Source organism: Stegostoma tigrinum, chromosome 22, assembly GCF_030684315.1.
Source record: "Stegostoma tigrinum isolate sSteTig4 chromosome 22, sSteTig4.hap1, whole genome shotgun sequence".
NCBI classification, from domain to species: domain Eukaryota; kingdom Metazoa; phylum Chordata; class Chondrichthyes; order Orectolobiformes; family Stegostomatidae; genus Stegostoma; species Stegostoma tigrinum.
The window spans coordinates 46,248,579-46,272,039 of record NC_081375.1 but is presented as its reverse complement, the minus strand read 5'-3'; the positions used below and the strand labels follow the sequence as shown (position 1 = coordinate 46,272,039).

Below are 23,461 nucleotides of genomic sequence, written 5' to 3'. Positions count from 1 at the left end.
CATTTTGGTGATTCAACAGTTCCATACTTCTGCAGATGTTGGCTTTTTTTTTGAACCCATAGATAACAAATTCTGCAAGTTTTGTTTGAATTGACAATGCATTCTGAAGTCATTAGCTGTAACGGTGTTTTCAAACAAAATGGCTGTGCCCACCTGTTGCTGGAAATTGTGCGCAGCACACACTGAAAAAATCTTGAATGACTGAGTGCGCAATCTCCCCATCCAGTCCTCCTACTTTCTAATGCTCTAGGACTCTCGCTTACCTTGAAGGAAAAATATGACTCCTATGGAGTGTTAAATTATCAGAATACATAGGCAAGTAAGTCCGCTGTTGCATCTTTCAGAAAATTACTCTTATTCTGGCATAGCGGGATGGTGCATTGACAGGCAACTGTATGTAAACAGGTGGTGCTGTGTTTTATATATTTTAACGCTTGTTTGATGTGACAATTGCTTCTATAAATACAACTTGTTTAAGATAAAAGGATTTTTAGGTTTTGACGCATTTGCTTAGTTTTATTCTCTCCCACAACGCTCAAACCTCAAGGTTAACAGTACCAAAAATAACTATAGAACTTTAAAGGTACGCGGTGCTTTGACCCATTCTGTGCACAAATTGTTTATTGGGGTTCCTGCATTAAAGTGGTCGCTTACTCCAAAATTCCTCAATTGATGATAGTATTCAGATGTCCAGAGAACGTGGAAGATACTGTACATGAGCAAGTCTGTCTGATCATCAATCCATCCTTCCTTCCAACCTTCCCTCTCTCCCTGTTTCATTCTCCTCCTATTCCTTCCCTTCCCCATTCAAACTTTCTTCCTCATTTCCATTCTTTCTTAAGGCTTGACCTTTGTGCAGTTCTGGGTCTCTCCTTTCTTTGCTTCCTGGAGTGTATGCAATCTCTCTGCCAGTAGTACCGGCTCATTTAGCAAGAGTCAGAAACTTGATAGTTTGGTGAGACACCATATTATCGGACTGCACAGGCAAAATAGTCTTCTAGTTGGTGTATCAGATGCAATCTTTTAGCAGGCTATCATTATATGGAGATTAGGAATTCAGATTCAGTTTTTCGGAGGCACTTTAATCATGATAATGTATTCTTGATCTAATGCGTGACACATGTTCTGACAAAGCTGCAACAAGTTGTAATAGAGATCGTTAATGTCAATGTCAACCTCTTTTGTAGTCGTATTGCAGCGATGAGTTAGAGTGGCCCTGATTATATTATTCAGTGTAACATTGGATAGCAGATTCATTGAATCTGTTTTCATTCCTCTTCTTTTATCTTTTCGCAGCACAGACTGGAAGATCTACAAGTTGAGGAGGACAAAATAAACCATTTGACCAAATCCAACGGGAAACTACAAGCTCAGAGAGAAAGGGTGAGTGCATCACTGAAAGATATATAATGTGCATCCCTCTCTTCCTTTGACTTGCAATTAGAAACAATCCGGTTTCTGAAGTGAAAAGCCTGGCTTGAGTTGGCTGTGTAATTTGGCAGATCTATTTTGGACTCTTCTTCTCTGGGTACTATGTTATTGAACTTGTTGATCAGTGCTTTTACAATCTATTGCAAGTTTATTGTCAGTGGTGACCTTGAGTTTTTTTTTGTAAATGTACCAATACATATTAGATTACAATAAGATCCATGATAGAAATACAATATGGCATAAGTAATTTGTATAGCAGGATATATGTTAATTACATGTCCTGGGGCACATTAATTATGTGGTAAGGTATTGGCAAATTATGTCACAAAGCTGACATTAGTAATAAATTAAGGTTAATTATATAATGATATATTGGTTCATTCTGTAGCTAAGTAGAAATGAGTTGTGTCATAAGATGTGAATGGAGGGGACCATTAGACGCAGGAGCAGAAATAGGCCTTTCGGCCTATCGGGTCTGCTGTACCATTCAATGAGATCATTTGCTAACTTGATGTTCCTCAACTCCACTTTTTCCTGTCTGTCTCCCCATAACTCCTGATTCACTTATTGATTAAAAATCTCTCTCTATCTCAGCTGTGAATGCCACTTAGTGACCCAGCTTAACAACCCTCTGCAGTAAAGAAAAACTGAGAGAAACAGTTCTGCCTCCTCGCAATTTTAAATATGCAACCCCTTATTTTGAGATCGTGCCCTGGTGGTTTTAGACTCTCCCTTTCTGCAACAAATCAGACTTTTACATATCCCTGAGGTTGCCTTCCACTTTTCAAAATTCCAATGAGTGAAGGCCCAGCTTACTCAACCTCTCCATTCCCATCTGAATAAAGGCCAGTGTTCCATTTGTCTGCTGAATTTGGATGCCAGTTTTTATTTTGCAATTTGTGCATGGGGTCTCAGGTTTCTCTGTTCTGTGACATTCTGCAGTCTTTCTCTGTTTTAAATCATACTTAGCTCCTCTGTTCTTCCTGTGCATTCTGTCTGTCAAGTTTTTGTCAACTTGTCCATATCCCTCTGCAGACACTTTGAGTCATCCTCGCTGCTTATCTTTTCTATTTTTATTATTCACAAACTTGCCAATAGGACATTCACTTTCAATATATATTGTACCACTCTATAGCTACATGTTTGAGGGCCTATAGATAACTCCTACTTTCCCTTTTTATTCCTTGACTCCACATGCATGGATTTCAAGAATGTTCGGAGGAAGGGACACCAGACCCAAAATGTTAACTCTTGAGTTTTCTTCACAGATGCTGCCAGACTTGCTAAGCTTTTCCAGTAACATCTAGTTATGTTTCATGCTTTGAAGCTTATTCCATTCCATACTGACACTATCCCACTCCCCTTTCCTGCCTTCCTCTTCTTTTGAAATGCCACAAAGCCTTGAATATTTAGTTCTCAGCTTTGCTCTCCATATAAATGTCCCATTAACCAGTATTAGTACTGTTTATTCATTTATTTTGTTCCTAATACCACAATCATTTAAGTAAAGAGCCATTAATTTAGCACTTGTCTTTTTACAAGTTTTTCCCCTTTTGAATCTATTTATTGTTTTTCTCTGTATTCTTTGTGCTTTCCTCTCCCACTCTGTGTACCACAACGCAAATAGCTACTGTGCAATGCTGACATGTCCACTTGCTTTGTAAGCTTACATTTTCCCCTCTCCCAAACAGTTGCTTTAATTCATTTTGTTGTGGCCCACTATTCAAAGAGGCTTTGTTTCTATATTTGGCAGTACCAACATCACAGTGCAATGGCTGCATCGTAACATTTCATGACTTCAATGGAAGCGGCCATGAGTCACCTTGCTGCTTCTCCACTTTAAAGTGTAAAGTCTCGGTTGCTATTCTGAGGGTAAACACAGTGTGTGCGTTAATGAAACTCTTCACAGTGGCTGGTCTCAATGAGTCATGGTAGTTTTATGTTCACCTTCAGACCAATCAGGTGAGTCGTGGAGCTGGGTAAAGTCGGCAACACCCATGAGTCTCGCTAAATTTAAGAGAAGTTTAAAAATGGGGACAATAAATAGATAGCCATTTCACTACCATTGGCACCACAATCTTCAACCACTGAAGGACCATGCTCTATCACTTCTTTGTAGGTGTTCGCTGTCTGCTTTCCCAAAATTCAACTTGAAAGCAACCTTGTCACCTTCAAGCAGTCTGGCATTCCACTCCTTTTGTCGGAAAAGAACACACTTGCCTTTATAGGACAAATTTCATGATTCAGGATGCAGTAGCTGATGAAGTTCTTCTGAAACATGTCCATTCTTGTAATGTAGGTCAGGCAGTCACATTGCGCACAGCAAGGTCCAGTACACAGCTATAACAAGCAAGCATGTTTTACAGAGGTGGATCAACGCAACCAGTCTATTCCAGGACAGCATGGAGAGCTCCTCTCTTCCTCAAAGTAGTGGCTTTGGATTTTTTTTATGCCCGCTGGAACTTAATGTCTCACCTCAGTGGTGTCAATGCTGAAGGCTTTTGAGAATATTTGTAACTCAGGTTGTGGATGAGGTTGTAGATTTGCTTGCCAAGCCGTTGTGTTTGGATGCAGACATTTTTGTCACCCTGCTAGGTAACATTGCCTCCAGTGAAGCATTGGTGTTCTGTCCCACTTGTTATTTATGTGTCTGGTTTAGCTGGGACGGTTGTCGTCACTTCCGGTTCTGTTTCTCAGTGGTTTGTACATCAAGTCAGTTCAGTGTGTTTGTTGATGGTGTTCCGGTTGGAATGCCTCGCCTCCAGGAATTCCCTGGCATGCTTCTGTTTGGCTTGAGCTATTATGGATGTGTTCTCCCTGTCAAATTCATGTTCTTCTTGTCCTTGTGTATTGAGACCAGTGAGAACTAGTTGTCTTCTGGTGGCTAGCTGTTCTTTGTGCATCCTTATTGTCACTTTTCTTGCAGTTTGACCTATGCAGTGTTTCTCACCGGCCTTGCATGGTATTTTGTATATTATGTTAGTTTTATTTGTTGTGGGCATGGGATCCTTTACGTTCATCAGTAGCTGTCGCAGGGTGATTGTTAGTTTGAGGGCAACCCTGATATCTAGGGGTCTACGTAGTCATGTGGTCATTCCCAATATGTCTCTGATGTACGGTGGGATGACTAGTGTGTTGTTTTGTCTTGTTGTGGTCTGTCACAGTGATAATGGAAGATGGTGCTTTTTGGGATCCATTCCTTTTAAAAGCTCTGCGTAAGTGCTCCTGTTCTGCTTTGCATAATTCCAGGTTGCTGTAGTGTATTGTGGCTCATTTGTATAATGTCTTGATGCAGCTCTGTTTATGGGTGTTGGGGTGGTTGCTGGTGTAATTAAGTATCTGGCCCTTCTGGGTGGTCTTGCTGTATGCGCAGGTCTGGAGGTCCCCCTTGTTGTTACGTTCCAGCATTATGTCCAGGAAGGGTAGTCAGTTATTGCTGTCCTCTTCTTTTGTGAATTTTTATTCTGGTGAGAATGTTGTTTATGTTGGTGGGCTTCTTCTATTCTTGTGCATTTAGATGACACCTTCGTGATTATCACATAGTGGACCCAGAGTTTGTGTTGGATATTTGGGAAGCGCTGGCCGTTCTAATCTTTGCATTACCACTTCTGAACTCAGCCCTGGTATTGGGGATTGCATTAGTGTTTGGTTGATTTGTGTGAATATACAGTTGTTGAAGGTGTAGTGGGTTGTAAGGTACAGATCCAGCAGTTTCAGGGTGCTGTCCTTGTTGATGCTGTTAGTGCCGTGGTGTGTCTGCCTTCCTGATTCTTCCAGCTGTGTGGCAATTGTCTCTTTGGCTGGGTCGATGTTTATGGCTGTAAATAGTGCAGTTACTTCGATGTCATTGCCTCTTCTATTCTGGCGTCCTCGACGATGTTGAGGAATTCTTGGGAGGAGTGGATGGAGTGTGTAGTGTTGTCTACTAAATATTTCAATTTCTGTTTTAGTCCTTTGTCTAGTCTATATGTTGCTGTACCTGGTAGTGAGACAGTATGTCTGAGGGGTCCCCTGGCTTGTGTATCTTAAGGAGCCCATAGACTTGGCGTGTGATGGACCCCACTGGCTTTGTTTTTTGGTAGTCTGTCTTGCTGATATCTCCCGAGTTGTGTAATTTCTTAAGGGTTGTTGTGATCTAGTTCTCTAATTGTCTAAGTGTCAATGCGGCATTCACATTGGACTGCGACTGCGATGATGTACTTGCAATTGTTTTCTGTAAGCACAATCCTCTGACTCCGAGACAAGAGCGCAGTCAACTTAACCATGTGGTATCTGAAATGCCTTGGAAAACAGGCTGTATACTGAAAGCATCATCTCATCTCACACAGCCTAGAATTACAAGTTATAATTAGTAGATATTTGCAGTTTTGCAGACCCTAAGGTTCGTTACCTTTGTAGATTATAGCCAACATAATTGTGACTAACCTGTGTAAAAATCATAGTAATAATAATCTTCTGTTCTGAAGAAGGATCACTGGACCAGATGCTGCCAGATCTGCTAAGTCTCTCCAGCAATTGTTTAAAATAATAGATAGAGTTGAGATTAAGTGCTATTGAATTAACCTGCAAAACTAGTTAGTGCAAATCAACACAACGTACATCACCATATAAGCAAACTGAGCTTACCATTTCAGTAACTAAGGAATTTCTAAGGCAGTGATCGTTAAGCTGTGTTGCATCACATTTGTATCAGAAGAGTTGGACCAGTGCTGATTAAACCTGTGGGAAATAGACCAAACTAATGTTGGTTCAATACGCTTCTAAAAATAGTACAAGCTGCAAGTGGGAATCAAGACTTCGAAAATGACTCCCATCGTGTTGTAGTGACCATTATTGTTATGCTTCAGTATTACAGGTCACTTGAGCTCCACGTCTGCTGTCTAGAGGGCTGGAAAGGAATCATGTTTACAACACAATGAAAAAGAAGTTCAAATGTAAAAATCCAAATTAAAGCTAGGAAAGACTGGAGCTACAGATTGAAATTTACCTTTTAAGGAGAGAAGGCATTTTGTTTCATCAGCTTACAGTGCAGTCACATCTATTTTGACTGGTGTCCCTCCAGTTAAAAATGGGAAACACAGAATGTGTGGTGACTTCTGCACGTATCAGTGTTTTGTCTGCACGTATGATTTGGCACTTCAGTTTCCTTCTCCATGTAAATATTTGTCAGAATGCTGGGGAGAATTTCTCTTTGAAATGTAGCTGTGGGATTGTCCCATCTTTCTGGGCCGTGCAATGGTGGCAGAATCTGCTGGTGTAGGTCTAAACAAAATACTTATCTCCAGCTGTCTTAAAATGCTGATTAGAGTACAGTACTTTAGGTTGTAATATTGGACTTAAGCAAATAGAACTGCTGTATTTAAAATTAGGCATCCACTCATTGTTTGATGCCCTTCGATTTTGAGGGCCTTGTCACATCCCCGCTCGCATAATGAAAAGTCTAAAAGAGAATTTTAAATGAATCAGTCACAAAAAATTGCAAATCAACAAGAATATACGTGCAGCATCTTACAGGGTTCTGAGCGATGACAGCTGTCGTAAGATTCGAAGCAGAATCAGATGAGATGGGCAGCAAGAGTCATCTTGATGTTTGAACTACCTTTTTGACTTGTGACAGTGGTGCTATGAGACTCTTGTTTAGAAGCTCTGCGTTGCCAATTTAGGAGCGTTATTGCTGTTAAATGCCTTGTTAATGGTACAACTCACTTCATCACTATTTAGCCTCCTATCTTACCAAACCCTCCAAACCAGCCAGGTAGTGAGAAAGCTTGAGATTGAAATCAACATGGGGACTTGGCAGATTCCAATTGCTGCTTGCTCCTAATAACCTGGACAAGTAGACACCAATATCTCAGGGCACACTCCGTTGGCACCTGACACATGAACTTGTCCATTACAGAAGGCGAAAATAGCACAGTTGTTACTGTTGGTGCTGGTGGGCAGGTGCTCCGAGTGACTGAGTAGGCAGTTGCAGAGGGCATGAAGGTTAGTGGTGTGGGGCTTCGGGTGGGTGACAGCGAGCGAGAGAAGATTGAAGATGGGAATGGTTAGTTACTCCTTTGACAGCGGTCCCACTGAGGAAGCGCAGCAGAAGTCCTTTGGCTGTAAGCTACATGCATTGTCTTCAAATTTGCTCATTGGCAACATGTAATGACTGTAGGATGTGTGTCTCCATTCCAAACAGCATGCGCTCTGAAACATTTGTGCTTGGTGCCCAACATGGAAGTACTTTTGGAGCAAGTGGTCAGCTGAGGTTGCCAGGTACCTGCCTTCCATGTGACAACTTCTTATTGTCTAGTTTCCTCGAGGGTGGTGGGATAGGAAGCTTCTTAATAAGGAGAGATGAGCTGTTACTAAGGCCATTAACAAGCAAAAACCCGCTTTCAATGGACAACTTGCCACTCTCTTGTGAGAATCTCACTTTTTGACAGCCAGAACTCTGTTGTTCCTGACTACAGACCTTTTGTGTGATTCTTTGACGTTTCTTGCCGTTGTCTAGGTTGTTTAGGATGCTGTGGGATTCCATCCAAAGTCCTTGGAGAATTGAGCTGAGCCTTCTTCCTAGCTTACTGCAGTAATTGTCCACTGCCCTGTGGCTCCCTGCTATCTCCTTCTTGGATCAGTAGGGACGGATTCTATCTGGCATTTGGTTCCACGTCCTGAGCAGTAGTTGCATGTGATTTGCTATTTCCTACTTCAGTGGATTTACTAAGGTGGAAAATCCCCTAGATTCAAGCTGACTACGTCAGTAGTGGAAATCTGACCCTTCGTATTTGCAGTTAACCACCTTCCCATTGAATGAAAATGTCCTTTAACTGACTCAGTCACTGACTGAGGAACCATGTATTCTGGGCTTACTGTCTCCTTTCTAGGAAAGAAAGGTAATTTCAACTTAATAGTTTGATTTGAAGGCAGGATAAATTGCTCACTGAGGTGATTAAACATCAGAACAAGGTTATGGCTCTCATGGGGATGCTGAGTTACTCCTTCACCCACAATCTCATTAGGGAAGTGAAGCGGAAATCCGTGGATGTAAGCAAAATACACTGTATTTGGGTATGATCATCAGTCAGCACTCTGTGATGTCTGTCTGCACCAGGAAGTGGTGCACCTATGAAAGTCAGGTTTGACCCTTACTCATTTTAACACAGTCATACTGTGCAAAAGAATTCAGGTATTTGCATGACGGGGCAATTCTACCCTGAGTAGCAGCGACTCCCGATTTGGAAAGCCAGGTGAGTACTGTTACACCTCAGTCTCACCCTTCTGTTTACAAGGTCTTGAAATTTTAAACATTTATCTCCCTTTATAATCTAACATGATGGCCACACAATTTTTAAACTACCCTCTCCCAAAAAAAACCTCGTGATTTCCTGATCTCCCTTTTAATCGTCTCCTTGGCTGTGCTATAATTCCAATGGACTAGATCAGCCTTTGACATTTCAGGTTACTGGCCGTTCGTTGTGATTATATCTTGGCTGTTGTTTTTGCTGGATAGTCAACTGCAAGGAACACAACCAGATAGCCCAGTTTAATTCTCCCGTTTTGCTCACACATACGCTTCAGGCAAGGCAGCTGCTTTTCACTCTCCCCAAACCTAAATGCAAAGCATTCAGTTTTAATGCTGCTGTAATACTACCGCAGCTTTAGATGAGTGAAAGTAGCACAGACCTGGGATTGGGCTGGTCTTAATGGCTCAGTGCTTTGCTGGGTAACTTTTCAGAATCTTTGAAAGGGACATGGGCAGAGATCTGCTCCTGAGTGTCAGTGCCTCCTGACAGGAGAGTGCAGGGATAAAGATTCTGCACCAGCATGATGGCCAGAAAGACTACCTGCTGAGTTAGGAGATGAATCAACAGATTCTGTGTCACAGATGCCAGTCTTCAGCCAATGCGCTCCAGATGATATCAAGAAATAGTTGGAGGTACTGCCAAAGCTGCAGACAACTTTGGGAAATAGTACTGCAAACTTGTGCTCCAGAACTCGCAAGCCTAGCCAAGCTGTTTCAGTACAGATATCATACTGATGTCTACCCGATAATGTGAAGAATTGCCCAACGACATCCTTTCCAAAAAAGCAGGAAATATCCCTCGCAACCAATTAACACCTCATCAGTTCACTCTCGATCACCTGTAAAGTGATGGAAGGTGTCATCAACAATGCTACCATACAGCACCGGCTCATAAATAGCCTGCTCAGTGATGCCCAGATAGGTTCTGTCAGGGTCCCTCAGCTCCTGACTTATTTAAAGTCTCTATTCAAATGTGGACAAAAGAGCTGAATTCTAGAGGTGAGGTGAAACTGACATCGAGGCTGCATTCAACAGATTGAAGCATCAAGGACCCCACGCAAAACTGGAATCAGTGGGTATTAGAGGGAAAACTCTCTGCTGGTTTGAGTCATACCTAGCACGTAGGAAGGTGGTCATGGTTGTTGGAGGTCAGCCATCTCTCCTGCAGGACGTCTCTGCAGGAGTTCGTAAGGATAGTGTCTTAAGCCCAACAATATTCAGCTGCTTCATCAATGACCTTCCCTCCATCATAAGGTCAGAGGTGGGGATGTTAGCTGTTGATTATGCAGTGTTCAGGACCATTTACAACTACTTAGTTACTGAAACAGCCCTGGTTCAAATGAAACAAGATCTGGACAATGTCCAGGATTGGGCTGACAAGTGGAAAGTAATATTTATGCCACTCAAATGCCTGGGAACAATCTTAACCACTGCCCCTTCACATTCAGTAGCGTTATTATCACTGAATTCCCCCACAATCAACATCGTGGGGTTATGGTTGACCATAAATTCAATTGGACTCTCCGTATAAAATAGTGTGTCTACGTGACCAGATCAGAGACTAGGAATACTGCAGCGAGTAACTCATCTCTTGCCTGCCAAAGTTTTTCCACCATCTTCAGAGCCCAAGCCAGGAGTGTAATGGAATACTGTCTATTTGTCTGGATGGCTGCAGCTCCAACAACATTCAAGACGCTTGACACCATTCAGAATGAAGCAGCCCACTTGATTGACATGGCAGCCCCAAACATTCACTCCTTCCATCACCAACACTCAACAGCAGTGTCTACAAGACAAACTGCAGAAATTCACCAAAGATCCTTAGACAGCACCTTCTCAAACATGTGACTAATTTCATATAGAAAATTAAGAGCAGTAGATACATGGGAACACCAGCTGCGAGTTTCCTTCAAAGTCTCTCACCATTCTGACTTGGAAATATATTGCTCTCCTTCAGTATTGCAGAATTAAAATCCTGGAATTCCCTCCCCAAGAGAATTGTGAATCTGTTCACAGCATATAGACTGTAGTGGTTGAAGAAGGCAGATCACAACAACTAGGAATGGGCAGTAATTGCTGGCCGGCCAGAGATCACCACTTCCCATAAGTTAATAAAAGAATGTAGACAGTCTGCATGTCTTCAAACTGTGGGCACTTTTCCATCGCATTCCTCGCGGTTCTTGCAATGTATTTTGTAGATGACGTTCGTTTTGCTTGTTGTCTGTATAGGGTCTTTTAAGTTCATTAGCTGCCGTTTTAGTGTGTTGGTGGGTTTGTGGGCTACCCTGATGCCAAGAGGTCCGAGTAGTCTGGCAGTCATTTTCGAAATGCCTTTGATGTAGGGGAGAGTGGTTATGGTTTCTGGGCCCGTTTTGTCTGTTTGTTTGGGTTTGTTGCTGAGGAATCGGCGGACTGTGTTCATAGGGTACCCATTCTTTTTGAATACGCTGTATAGGTGATTTGTTTCTGCTCTGCGTAGTTCCTCTGTGCTGCAGTGTGTGGTGGCTCGTTAGAATAATGTTCTAATGCAGCTTTGTGTTTGGGTGTTGGGATGGTTGGTTAACACCAGCGCTTCGTTGGAGGCTGACTGATGATGCTAACTAGAATGGTGACGAAACGTCTGAAAACTAACCTTCCAGCTCAGCGAGCAAACTCACATCCAGAACCTCAACCTGAGCTACAAATCTCCTCAAAACTCGATGGTGGACACACTTTGGTTGTCAAGAGGTGAGTTGCTTGCCACAGTTGAGAAACTCAACAGGTCTGGCAGAATCTGTGGAGAGAAATATTTAACATTTTGAGTCTCTTTGGGACCGTCTTTGCAGCAGGCTGGAGTGATATTGTAATGAGCTGGACTGTATGATTGTCTGAATGTGGCATTGGTGGGGAAGCAGTGGGTTGCTCAAACATGCAAGAGAACTTTGTTTTGAACAGATTACTCTTTTTTTTTTATCTAAAAACAGTGCCTTACATCCCCTGACGGAGGGCAAGCAAAGGATTTTCATCCAAGGCTAGTCATTTCCACAATTCAACCAGTGAAATTGCTTGAGGCCTCTTGAGTGTTCATCAGAATATTGCAATGAATGCTTGCAAAGCTATTGGTAGACCTACACTTGGTTTCATGTTTTAGAACTTTAGTTCAACAAGGTTGCTTTTTTTTTCCCCATCAACTTTGTTTACTTTATATGATTAATGGAAGTAATAATGTTTCCAATTGAAGCTCATTATAAAATTCCTGTTTGACAAAAGACATGATGAAATAGCTTCTGTTTGGTCTGGCAAGCACATATCCAAAAACCCTTGCTAGACTACTGCCTACGCTACTCATATCTGATGCTCAAATTATAGTTTAATTGCTTCTATGGATTTCTTAACTGGTACCACGAGTGGAAATGCACTTTTGTACTACTGTTAAACAGAGTTGACTGTGTACAGTGACAGGAGAAGACAAGGGGGAAAAAGGTAGGGAATTAGTAACTTCTCATAACAGCACAAAGATGTCTTAAATGGGTTACATTTTGTTTCACATTGGCATTTATCAGTGTATTGAATTATCTTCAGAAGGTAGAAACTTGCACCAGTCTCTTTTATCGTTTACTACGTGATTTGAGAGTGTGAAAAAACTCTGCAAGAAAGCTGGTTTCCAAGACAATTCTGTGTTTTGCTGAGGAGCTGCTGTCTGCACTCTGCTCACTAATCTCATTTCTCTTCCCAGCTTTTCCTCCAGAGATTTCTGCCAGCTGTTGCCACTGCCCTTTGACCCAGACTTTCGGTTATTCTCCCAGCTTTCATTGTCTGTGGGAGTCACCCCACACTTAGTCCCTCTCTAAATCTCCCATCAGTTCACTAATATCTCACTCAAAGATGTGGAAAACATTCCCAATCGATTATTCTAATACTGTTTATTTCAAACCATCTAGAGGCAGCATTGAAATGATGTTGACTTGGAACTTAAGGTATTTGGAACTTAAGCTCTCCTTAGACAGTAGCTTTATGAAAAAGGCTGATCTACTCTGTCTGGACACTGTACCATTCCAGCTGTTCCTGTTGCTAAGCGCCATTGTGAATAACCTGCAGAAAATGGAGTTCCACTGTGTCAACTTTGGAGAGAGGGAACTAAAACAAGGCAGTTCTTGTGTGAAAGGGTTAATTCAGAATGGAGAGGGGTCACGAGAAGGTCATTGGAAATTACAAAACCTTCACATGCGTAGGAATCAGAATGCTTTAATTTTAAATAAACTAGGGTCTCCAGATAGAGTAAAAGTTTAACTTAGTTTCAAATGGTTTGAAAGTAGTTTTAGAAAGAGAATTCAGTTGTTTGGAATAATCTGCCAACTGGGGCACAGAAGGTAGAAAATGATGGGACACTCAGTAGGAGCTTGCATTCTATTGTAGGAGAGTTAGGGTACTTAAAATGGTGAGCTCTGATGAGTCAAATGGGCCTTTAACACCTCTGATTTACATTCTTCCAATTGCTATAATCATTTAAAATTAAATGAAGCAGTGAGGAATATTACACAGTTTGCAAGTTAGGATTTTCCTGTTTAAGATGGAGATGAGGAGGAATTTCTTCTCTGAGGGTCGTTGCCTTTGGACTCTTGCTTACAGAAGGCAGTGGAAACTGAAACATTGAATATATTCAAGTTTGGGTTAACAGATCCTCGGCCATCAACTCCCTAATTGGCTATGAGCAAAAAGTATGAAAGTGGAAGGAATGAGGAAGGATTTCAATAATAACAATGGAATGGCCGACCTCTGCTCCTTGATTTATTTTTGGCAAATGATCTTGTGTTCATCCATATAATCAAAATATAATGCCTTGACCGAGAATGTCTGTGAGGTCTCAGTTGACAGTTGCAAGGTGAAGTCTGTGTAATGTAGATGATGCTAAGAAAGAAAGTTTATAACCTTTCGAACTGTGAAGAGCTGATTCACTGATTATGTGTAAAAAGGCCAGTATGCAGGGAGTACTTGTCAGAAACAACATTCCTTTCAGAGTTCCAGGGGAACCTTTAGTACCACACTCAGCCATTTCACCTTACATCTAAATTTCAGCTGTGGTGTCTGTGAGGAAATTAAGGCTGTAATGAGATTTGGAACTGAAATATACTGGTGAAATCTAAAGGAGTGGATTATGGGTGAGTAATGTGCCTTGATAAAACTGTTGAGAATTCCTTCCATCACTTTGCTCATAACTGGGGATGACAGCGAATTCAATGGGTTGGATTTTCCTTTACTTCCTGTGGGCTCAAACTTTTTTGCTTCAACCAAACAGTTTATAAGAGATAAAGCTATCGCTAAATCTAATAGGTACGAGTCTCAAGTGATTCCTTGATCGGACGGTGTCCATGTGAGGCACAGTCTCCAGTTCCTGGTTTGTTGACCATTAAAGTGAATGAAACTGGAGACAGCGAGCCTGTGATTTCACAAGTGCTTGTGGCTCACTTTGTTTAAGCCTTGACGCAACTTCATTTGTTCAGAAGTGCAGGCACGCATTATTAGTTTGAAGGAGCTTGCTGTGTTATCTCTGCAGCATTGTATGTATCTGTTTCTGGGACTAAATGAGTTAAGTGTGGTGTTATAAAGTGGGTAGTAATGCCATTCTTGATTATTGTAATTTATGTCAAGCTAAGTGTCAGCTGACAGCACCCAGCTGTGCCCAGCACATTCTTGAGTTTCGGTCTGACAAGCTGACCTGAGTGTTTTAAGTGCAAAGATCAAATCAGTCATGGTTTTGACTGCTTTAGTCAGCAGTGTTAGTCATCACTGTGTCGAGAACAGTTGACCAAATATCTTGCCCTTGGGTTTAATTGTTCACGCTTAAACTTCAGAACAGATTTAAGTTGCTGAATGAAGTTTTATATAAGAAACAACTTTGTTCTTAGTCCTCAACCACAGAATTCTAACAGGCCGTTTGACCCATCGTGTCTGCACTGACTGTCTGAATGAGCCGTTCACTTTGTGCCGTTATCTAGCTGCTCCCCATAACCCTGCACACTCTTCCAATTCAGATAAAGTCTGATTCACATTTTGATTGCTTTCATTGAGCCTGCCTCAGGCAGAGAGTGCAGTCCACACCCTAACCACTTGCAGTAAGAAAAAGGTTGTCCCAGTCTGGCTTTTGCTTCTTTTACCAATTACTTTAAATCTCTGCGCACTCATTCTTGATCATTTTAGAAGTAGGAGGTTTCTCCTTATTTACACTGTTCAGAATCATGATTAGTCTGAATACGTCTATCAAACCTGTTGTCTGCTGTTTTTGTTTTTGAAGGCAAGCACTGCTTTGTCCAGTCTGTTTTCGTACTGAAGCGTCTCGTCCCTGGAACTATTGGCATGGATCTGCAGTCTCTCCAATGTCTTTACATCCTTCCTAAACTGCGGCACCTAGAACCAGAAACAGCATGCCTGCTGATGCTGAGCTAGAGTCCGATAACAAGCTCAGTTTGACTTCCTTTTACTCTTGTACTTTATACCCCTATTAATGAAGCTGGGAATAGTGAATGCTTTTTAACGATGCTCTCAACTTACCCTGCCACCTTCAGTTTGTCCATGACCCTCTGCTCCTTCATCCCCTTAAGAATGGCCCCTTATTTTATGCTGACTCACTTTGTTCCTTCTATTTGAGATGACTGATTTCACGTTTCTCTGCATTGAACTTCATCTGCTACCTGCCTGCCCATTCTACCATTACTTCAGACAAACATCACCCATAACTGAAAATTAGGTTAAGTGAATGCAACCTGTGAAGGGAGTTTTTAAAAAAATCTTGCCCAACTGCATTTTTTTTTGGCACCTGGTCTTGTTCTGCTGATAGATCAGGAAATTGCCAAAAATGCATTTGCAATCTGTGTGTTTGCTGGTAATATGAGATTGCATGTGATGAGCACAAATGTAAAAAAAACATTAAATTTAATCTTTGAACTTTTTTTAAACTGGAAGATTAATTAGTAACAATCCATGCCAACTTTGAGTGATCTTGTTAAGCTTTAGTTGGAGTTGTATAGCAAGATTTATTTGTTTTTGTTGTGTCACATCATTTGGAGTAGACTCATGTTCACTTAAATGTGTTGTTGGACTTCACTCAAAAAATACTAAATATTGTTATTCACCGGGTATGGTCTTGTCATACAGTGGAATTGTTGTTGTACAGTCACAAAGCATTTCTTCATAATGATAGAAGCTTTCTTCAAGACTGAGTAATGAGACAGACAGACACTGATACGCCGTCCCAGATATCTCGCGCACACACACACGCACACGCACCCCCACTGCATGCGCACACATGCACTGGACGTCCAAAAGATCCAGCTTTGATCTGTTGGAAGAGTTAACTGCCCACTTAACACGGTGTGAAGCTGGATGAACACAGCAGGCCGAGCAGGAAAGCTTGACGCTTCAGCTTCACGCCATGTTATCTCAGATACTCCAGCATCGGCAGTTCCTACTATCTCTGTTACTGTCCAAGTAGATGTTTTGTGATCAAATGCTGTACAGTCATTGGGTAAGAATAAAATTCATCTGTTCTTACACCATACATTATTCCGCGCGCCCCCCCCCCGTCCTGCCTATGCCCCCACCTCTTGTCCCAGTATCTCATGAAAAGTTGTTTGCAAAGAATTTGAGCACCGACCTGAACTGTTAGCCAGATGGATGTTAACCACTTGCGAAACTGAACCAAAGCACGAATCAAGAAAAGTGCAGAAATGTACAAGGGAAAAGAACCATATGTTGTTACGAGCTGGTTATTTTCTAACCATGCTTTGAACGAGCCCTCCATGATTGGCTGGCTGGTACAGTGAGTGTGCAAGCTGACCTCGTTTCCCTGGAATTAAAATCAAATGAACCACAGATTAAACATTCAGCCCTTTCAGCTTATCCTGCCATTCAATATGAGCATGGCTTATTTTTCTATCACAATGCCATATTCTCCTTTTCTCCCTTGACGCCTTTAAAATCGAAAATTTAATCATTCTCTTGAATATAATCAATGACTTCGTCTCCACAGCCTTCTGTGGTAGTGCATTCCACAGCTTCATTGCCATTTGAGTGAAGAAAATCGAACTCTTTGGATCTGGTGGTTGTTGAAGCCCAATTTTGGATGAGTTTGACAATGTCTCAACTGGATTGATATTGACCATCTGCCTACAGAACCAAATTGCCCATGATTCCATGCAACCTGGCACTGGGATGGCAATTTTACAAAGAGCCTCAAGAAAGGCTAGTGAGGGCAGAGAAAAGGTTTACATGTGTAGTACAGGATGTTATTCTGTTCTAATGGCTAAGCTGCATTGTTGACAGAGTGTCAGGAGCTTTTCTGTATATTCAGCTGTCATATGCTGAAACTGGGAGTGCTTGACTCTGACAAATTTGGAGAATCTGGCCCAGTCTGCAGTACTGCCATTACCCTCCTCATTAGGAGGAAAAGGTTCGATGAGGTTATCAATTGTGCCCAGTGAATATTTTTCAGAGTTGGTCTGTGCGATGATCAGAAACTGGAAATAAAATTGATCTCCAAATGTGTTCCCTCAACAGTTTGAGTACAACTTTGAGCAGGAGAAGCACTTACGGGCAGAGCTGGAGAGGGGAAGGCGAAAGCTTGAAGCAGACCTCAAGATGACTATTGATAGCCTGAACGAAATGGAGAAATTGAAGGTTGACCTGGAAGAAATCATCAAGAAGTGAGTATTTTCTTATTCTAAATGACAAATTAAAACAGCTCTTGAATCAATACTTGTGTGATGTTAGTTTGATTGCAATCAAGCAGAATCTAACCCTAACCATAATGAGCTGGATCAAATTGTGTTTTGCTGTTATATAAAGTTCCATTTTGCCATCGTCCAGACCAATTGTAGAACTCAATCCTGTGAAGCACCCTGCCTCTTTTGTTTGCTGTTCCTCATTCCTGTTGTCCTTAGGGTTTTAAACCCCAAACTAAATACAACCGTTCCTTTCCCCTCTCCCCTTCTTCCACCTGTGATGAAATGCAACCCTTAAGAGTTGGTCTGGGTCCTAGGTTTCTCAGTTCAAAATGACGAGGGGTAGGAAGGTAGTCTTGCCGAAATCGGGGTGAGTTGCTGCATTCTGTTGACTGTGCACATGGCAACACCAGGGCACTGGCTGTGAACTGGTTGAATCAGCTGCCATTTAAAGAATACATTTATGAGACACCCAATGGTTAAGTGCTCCTGTCTTTTAATGTATGGCTGTTTGTGGATAGGTAATAACCAAATGACACAATAAAAGTGATTAAAGAAAATGCATGAGACCCTGCTCAGAAGTTGTGTGGTAAATGGTTAGGTTTGCATTTATACTTTTTTTTCTCTCTCGAATTCTACCTCCATTCTAGAAGTTTATTCTATTTGAGAAATACCTCACTTGTGTTTAGTACAAATGAAGCCCCAAGGCTTGCTGTTCATTTCAGTCCCTTGCGGCTTTTCTTGGCCATAAAAGTGCAGAGCCTCTCTAGTTGTGACTTTTCATTTTAAGGCTGAATAATTGCATGTCAGGCTGACTGTAGGGACTACCTCCTGGGTGGTCTGCTCTTGGAGTTTCACAGTAATGCACCTTGCTTCTGAAGAAACTTGTTATGCCACTGATAAAAGCAACTCAAGATGTAAGCGTGAATGCAAGCTGGAAGAGTTAAAACAAGTTAGTGTGAATATCATGCTAAACCTCTGAGTCTTTGAGTATATTCAATCCTATAGAGAACCCAGCTGGTGTTGTACTGTTAAACATGTGGACAGTCAACAAGAAACTTAAACTTTTGAATGCAATAGCTCAAAGCCTCAATATATTACTATTTTCTGTCAATATATCTCTGATACAGTCAGAAAATCATGCAAGAGGAATGCTTACAGGAGAATGAAACTGCGGCACTTAATTGTGATACTAAAGTTTAATTTAGCATAGACCAGCATGTTGATAAGGACCATAAGAAATGGAAACAGGAGTAGGCCTTTCGGCCCTTCAGGTTTGCTCGACAAATTCAGTAGGGTTCTGGCTGATCCAGCACTTTACGTCCACTTTCCTGCCCCGTCTGCATAACACTTGACTTTGATACTGACCAACAATCTATTGATCAAGAATCTATTGATCTCCGACTTAAATTATGCTCAAGCTCTCTGCCCTCCACGGTTCTCTGTGGCAAGGAGTTCAAAAGACTCTCAAACCTCTGAGAGAAGAAATCCTCATCTCATTCTTAAATTCGCAGCTCTTTATTCTGAGACTATGCCCTCTGTACCTTGGCACTCTCACGAAGGGAAATTTGTTGTCAGCATGCACACTGTTAAGTCCCTGAGGAATTCTGTATGTTTCAATGAGATCACCTCTCATTCTTCTAAACTCCAGTGAGTAGAGTCCCAACCTGTTTAGACTTTGCTCAAAAGGTCATCTCTCCAAACGAGGGACCGTCCTAATGAACCATCTCTGAACTGCGTCCAATGAAATGAAATTGTCCCTTAAGGGGACCAAAACAGCCACTCAGCAATCCAGATGTAGCCTCTCCAGAGCCTTGTACAGTTCCTTGTAAGACTTGCTGACTCTTATAAAACAACCCTCTTGAAATAAATACCACAAGCCGCCTCTCCTTCCCTGCAACCCCCAGCACTCACCAGCGAATGGTGTGGGATCCAACTGTGAGGCTAGCCCTCAGTTTTTGAAGTACTGGTGGCAGAACTTGACGGTACTGCTGTCCACGAAAGGCCAGTAGCTCTTCGCATGGCATCCGTCACTGGGGATCTTGAACTTGTAGAGGCCCACTGCGGCACCTCAGTGGTAGTTAATTCAACAGACCTGCCCTAAAAGAGATGGCTCAGGGCTTTGGTGGGACCTCCATCACCTTCATTAAATCCAGTGTCTTCTCAATCTCTAATAGAGAAGGTTTTCTACGGACCACCATCTATGATTGAGTGTTAGACCCGTAGTCTGACAGTAGATTGAGACTGTTAGAGAGGCTAGGTGTGTGTGTAGAAAAATCATGTTAATTTCATTGAGGGGCAGCTCAAAGAAGTGAAAGTAAAAGGAGCCAAAAATGGATCCTTGATGGAATGTCTGAGGGAATGGTGCAGGTTTGGGAAGAGAAAACAGTGTAAAGTGAGCACAATCTCATTGAACTGAAGGAGGGAGAATGAAAAGAATTTGTTACTGACAGGGTCAAAATTGAGGAGAGTAAAGAAAAAAGATGGGCTGTCGCCATGTTCAGAGAAAACAGTGTCGAGACTTAAAATTTTACAGCAAGCAAGTTATAACATGGGGATTAGATTCAAAATGATGGTGTAATGGAAACTGGCCACATCAGATTTCTGGAAGCCCATTGGCTGTGACCCCTGTTAAAGCTAATGTAAACAGCTTTCAGTCATGAAACAAACTGGTAATAAAATGTGCTGATCCCATGTGCAATATTTGTTACATGTGGAAAGCTTTATGCGTTTTTCCTTTCCATATGTGTAAAGTGTTTTTTTTTCCTGTGTTAAGGAAGGAGCTGGAGATCAACACAGTGAGCTCTAAGCTCGAAGATGAACAGTCATTAACTGCTACTCTTCAGAGGAAGATTAAGGAATACCAGGTAAAATCATCGAACTGCATGCTGCCATTTTGTTTGCCTAACTGGAATGCCACCTAGAGAGTCGTGGGCAGTGAAACACTAAGGCCAAGATATTTAACTTAGCATCATATCGAAATAGATTTGTACAACATGGAAACAGACCCTTTGGTTCACCTTGTCCATGCCGACCAGATGTTCGAAATTAATCTAGTTCGATTTGGCCCATTTCCCCCCAAAACCTTCCCGTTCCTGTACCTATCTAGAAGGCTGTAAATGTTGTAATTGTACCAGCCTCCTCCACCTCTTCTGGCAGCTCGTTCCATTCACACTTCACGTGAAAAAGTTGCCTGTTAGGTCCTTATTGTGTCTTACCTCACTCACCTAAAACCTGCGCCCTCTAATTTTACCCTGGAAGACAGACCTTTGGGTAGTCATCCTATGATTTCATAAACCTTTATAAGGTCTACGGGCTAGAAATTTTTTGTGGGGCATAGATGCAGCACATCTGTTTCTCCTGAGCCATCATCAACAACAACTGTATTTTCTGGGCTTTTATTGTTGAAAAGCCTAGAGTGGTTTCATTTAAGGATCGGTGTTAAGGCCATTCAACAGGAAGTACCTCCGATCTGAGATTGTCCTTTTGTAGGCTGAGCTCATTCAAAACTCCTTGGCATCTAGGAGCTGAGTGGAAACTGCAGAAGCTGAAGAGGTTGTGTTTCACATAGGAGCTGTTGTGCTATTTTGTGATTTTTACAATACTCTATTATAAGAGAATAATGAAGGCTTTATTTTATATTCACTGGCTAATACAAACATACGGAATTAATTTCATTCAAGTGGGCACTGTTGTATTATATTAGAGAAGCAGAATAATGGGGACATGGAGTGACATTATGCCATTCAATATTCCTATAAACTCTCAGAAATAAGGCACCCCATTGTTATCATACTCACCTTGAGTTATGGGTGTGGTGAAATTAACCAGCAATGTACAACTTGGCTGGAATATGATCACAGATACGCGTGAATGGAATTACCTCCCAGCCAACAAACAACTTTTCTGCAAACCTTCAATAACAGTGCTGATGACAAATTCATTGGTGATCGTATTGTACTACATTGAGATTCTGCAAAGCTTTTATAAAAAAGTGCAACATCCTATAAAAAGGATTAAGGGTCAGATTTATATTTAACAGGAATATAGTCATTATCTCTTGTAGTCTTGCATTTTTTTATAGAGTCACCACATTTTCAGTGTCTTGAAGGTACTTCATTCAGTAATATGTTTGAGAAATTAAATGAAACATTTATGTCTTTCATTGCTGAAGTTCTTTGTAATAATTGTTTCAAAAATATTTCTCACTACTTAAAATTAGTTCCAAGCATTCTAGCCTTTGTGCTTTAATTAGAAGTGATATTCTGGCTGACCTTGCCTTTTAAACTGAAAGTGAGAGTTTCTTCTTGACCCACTGTACCTTAAACTGTAGAAGTTAAATATTTGCAATCTGGCAGCTAAACTCAGCCCTTTCCACTTGGGATCGATCTTGTGATCTCAGTGATCGGACAACAGTGGCGAAGGAATCAAGTCAAACAGAATGCTGTTTACAGGCAGGAAAAATCAGTCAAAATCTCAGAAAATGGTCGTTGGGCCAGTGTTATTGGATGTATTCACTGGGAATTTCTTGGGGTGGAGATCAGCTGCCATAACTCTGAGAGACTATCAGAAAACCCATCTGTGTATTTTTTTGGTGATTCAGCTGATTTTCTGCTGATGAACCTCAACGAAAGCTCCAAGTACCCCTCTTTAAAGTTGTGAAGCACTCTTTTTAATGTTAGAGTTTACCTGAGGCTTTGTGAATTCTAGGTATGCTTATAGCCCTGTCTAATTAAGTAGTTGCAACAATGTCAGAAGTTAGCCGGACAAGATACCTCCTTCTAAAACTGTGTTGACTTCAACCTCCTGTTCATGTTGGCACTCCCAATGCTCCATTGAACGGCTTCCAATACGTGCACTGAGTTTCTGAGAAGTTTAGAACGTAAGAACTAAGAGCAGGAGAAGACAATTCAGCCTCTTGAGCCTACTGTGCCATTTTCTGTGAGAACACATGCCATACTGCTTGCATTGCAGTGGCACCCTCTATGTATCCATTAACTCTTTTGACACAGTTAACAACACTTCACAGTATGGTTGGTGCGATTCAGCACCTTCCAGACTGTAGCATCTGCTGTTTAGGATTAATTAGTCTTGAGCCCCTTAAGTCCACCAACAACTGGTCACAGAGAAAGACCAATGCCAAATATATATTTGATTCTCTGCAAGTAATGACAGTACAGATTGGATAAAGATTTCCTTATATGAATAAAATATATTTTTGCAATAAATAGACATGCAAGTGACTTTCAAACTATGTAACATTTCATTGTGAGTCCATCTATGCTAGATCACTCCTAATGGCTTCTCTACTGTGTATTTCAAAAAAACGTAGTCATGTTAAATATTAACTGTGTAGAATTATTGTACCATTTACCTGTTCAAGAGATTTTGGTTTTCCTTGGCTAACCCCCAGGTGGTTTTAAAACTCCATGGTATTGTGTTTGGCTTTGACAATGATATTCCTGTCTGTAGATACAACTTCTTCCTCCCAATTTCCTTGCAGTGTAGTGATCCATTTTCTTTGGTTGCGTCATTGGTTTGTATGGGCTGCAGAGCTGTTCTTTTTTACATGTTTCTCTTCGTGTTATGGTTTTAGACCATGTCAGTTTCTCTAAACTACTCTTGACTAGTTTTGCATTGTAATTTTTTTTCTTTATTCATTCATAAAATGACGCTGTTACTGGCGAGGGTAGCATTCATTCTCCATCCTTAATTGCCTAGAGGGCAGTTAAGTGTGAACAAAATTGCCATGGTTCTGGAGTCACATGTAGGCCAGACCAGGTAAGGATGGCAGTTTCCTTCCCTAAAAGGACATTATCGAACTAGAAGGGTTTTTTCCAATTGGCAACGGATTCGTGGTCATCATTAGACTCTTAATTCCAGATTTTTTTTATTGAATTCAAATTTCACCATCTGTTGTGACAGGATTCAAACCTGATTATTCACATCTCTGGATTAGCAGTCCATTGGTAATAGCACTAGGCCTTCATTGACCCCTGATTCAGCTAACATCCTGTGTGTGGAGTAGTCAGCTATTTAGATA

At 41.4% G+C, this 23,461-nt stretch overlaps 1 protein-coding gene across 7 annotated transcripts in view; it reads left to right on the top strand.

Annotated features, from left to right (window-relative positions):
• The window catches only part of LOC125463787 (myosin-16), a 298,842-nt gene that overhangs the window by 171,026 nt on the left and 104,355 nt on the right, over positions 1 to 23,461 (top strand). For all 7 annotated transcript variants that reach the window (XM_048555486.2, XM_048555484.2, XM_048555489.2 and 4 more), the window contains 3 exons: positions 1,297 to 1,383; positions 17,255 to 17,400; positions 20,195 to 20,285. In XM_048555486.2, the coding sequence (XP_048411443.1) occupies positions 1,297 to 1,383; positions 17,255 to 17,400; positions 20,195 to 20,285 (324 nt within the window). The remainder of the gene's footprint in view (positions 1 to 1,296; positions 1,384 to 17,254; positions 17,401 to 20,194; positions 20,286 to 23,461) is intronic.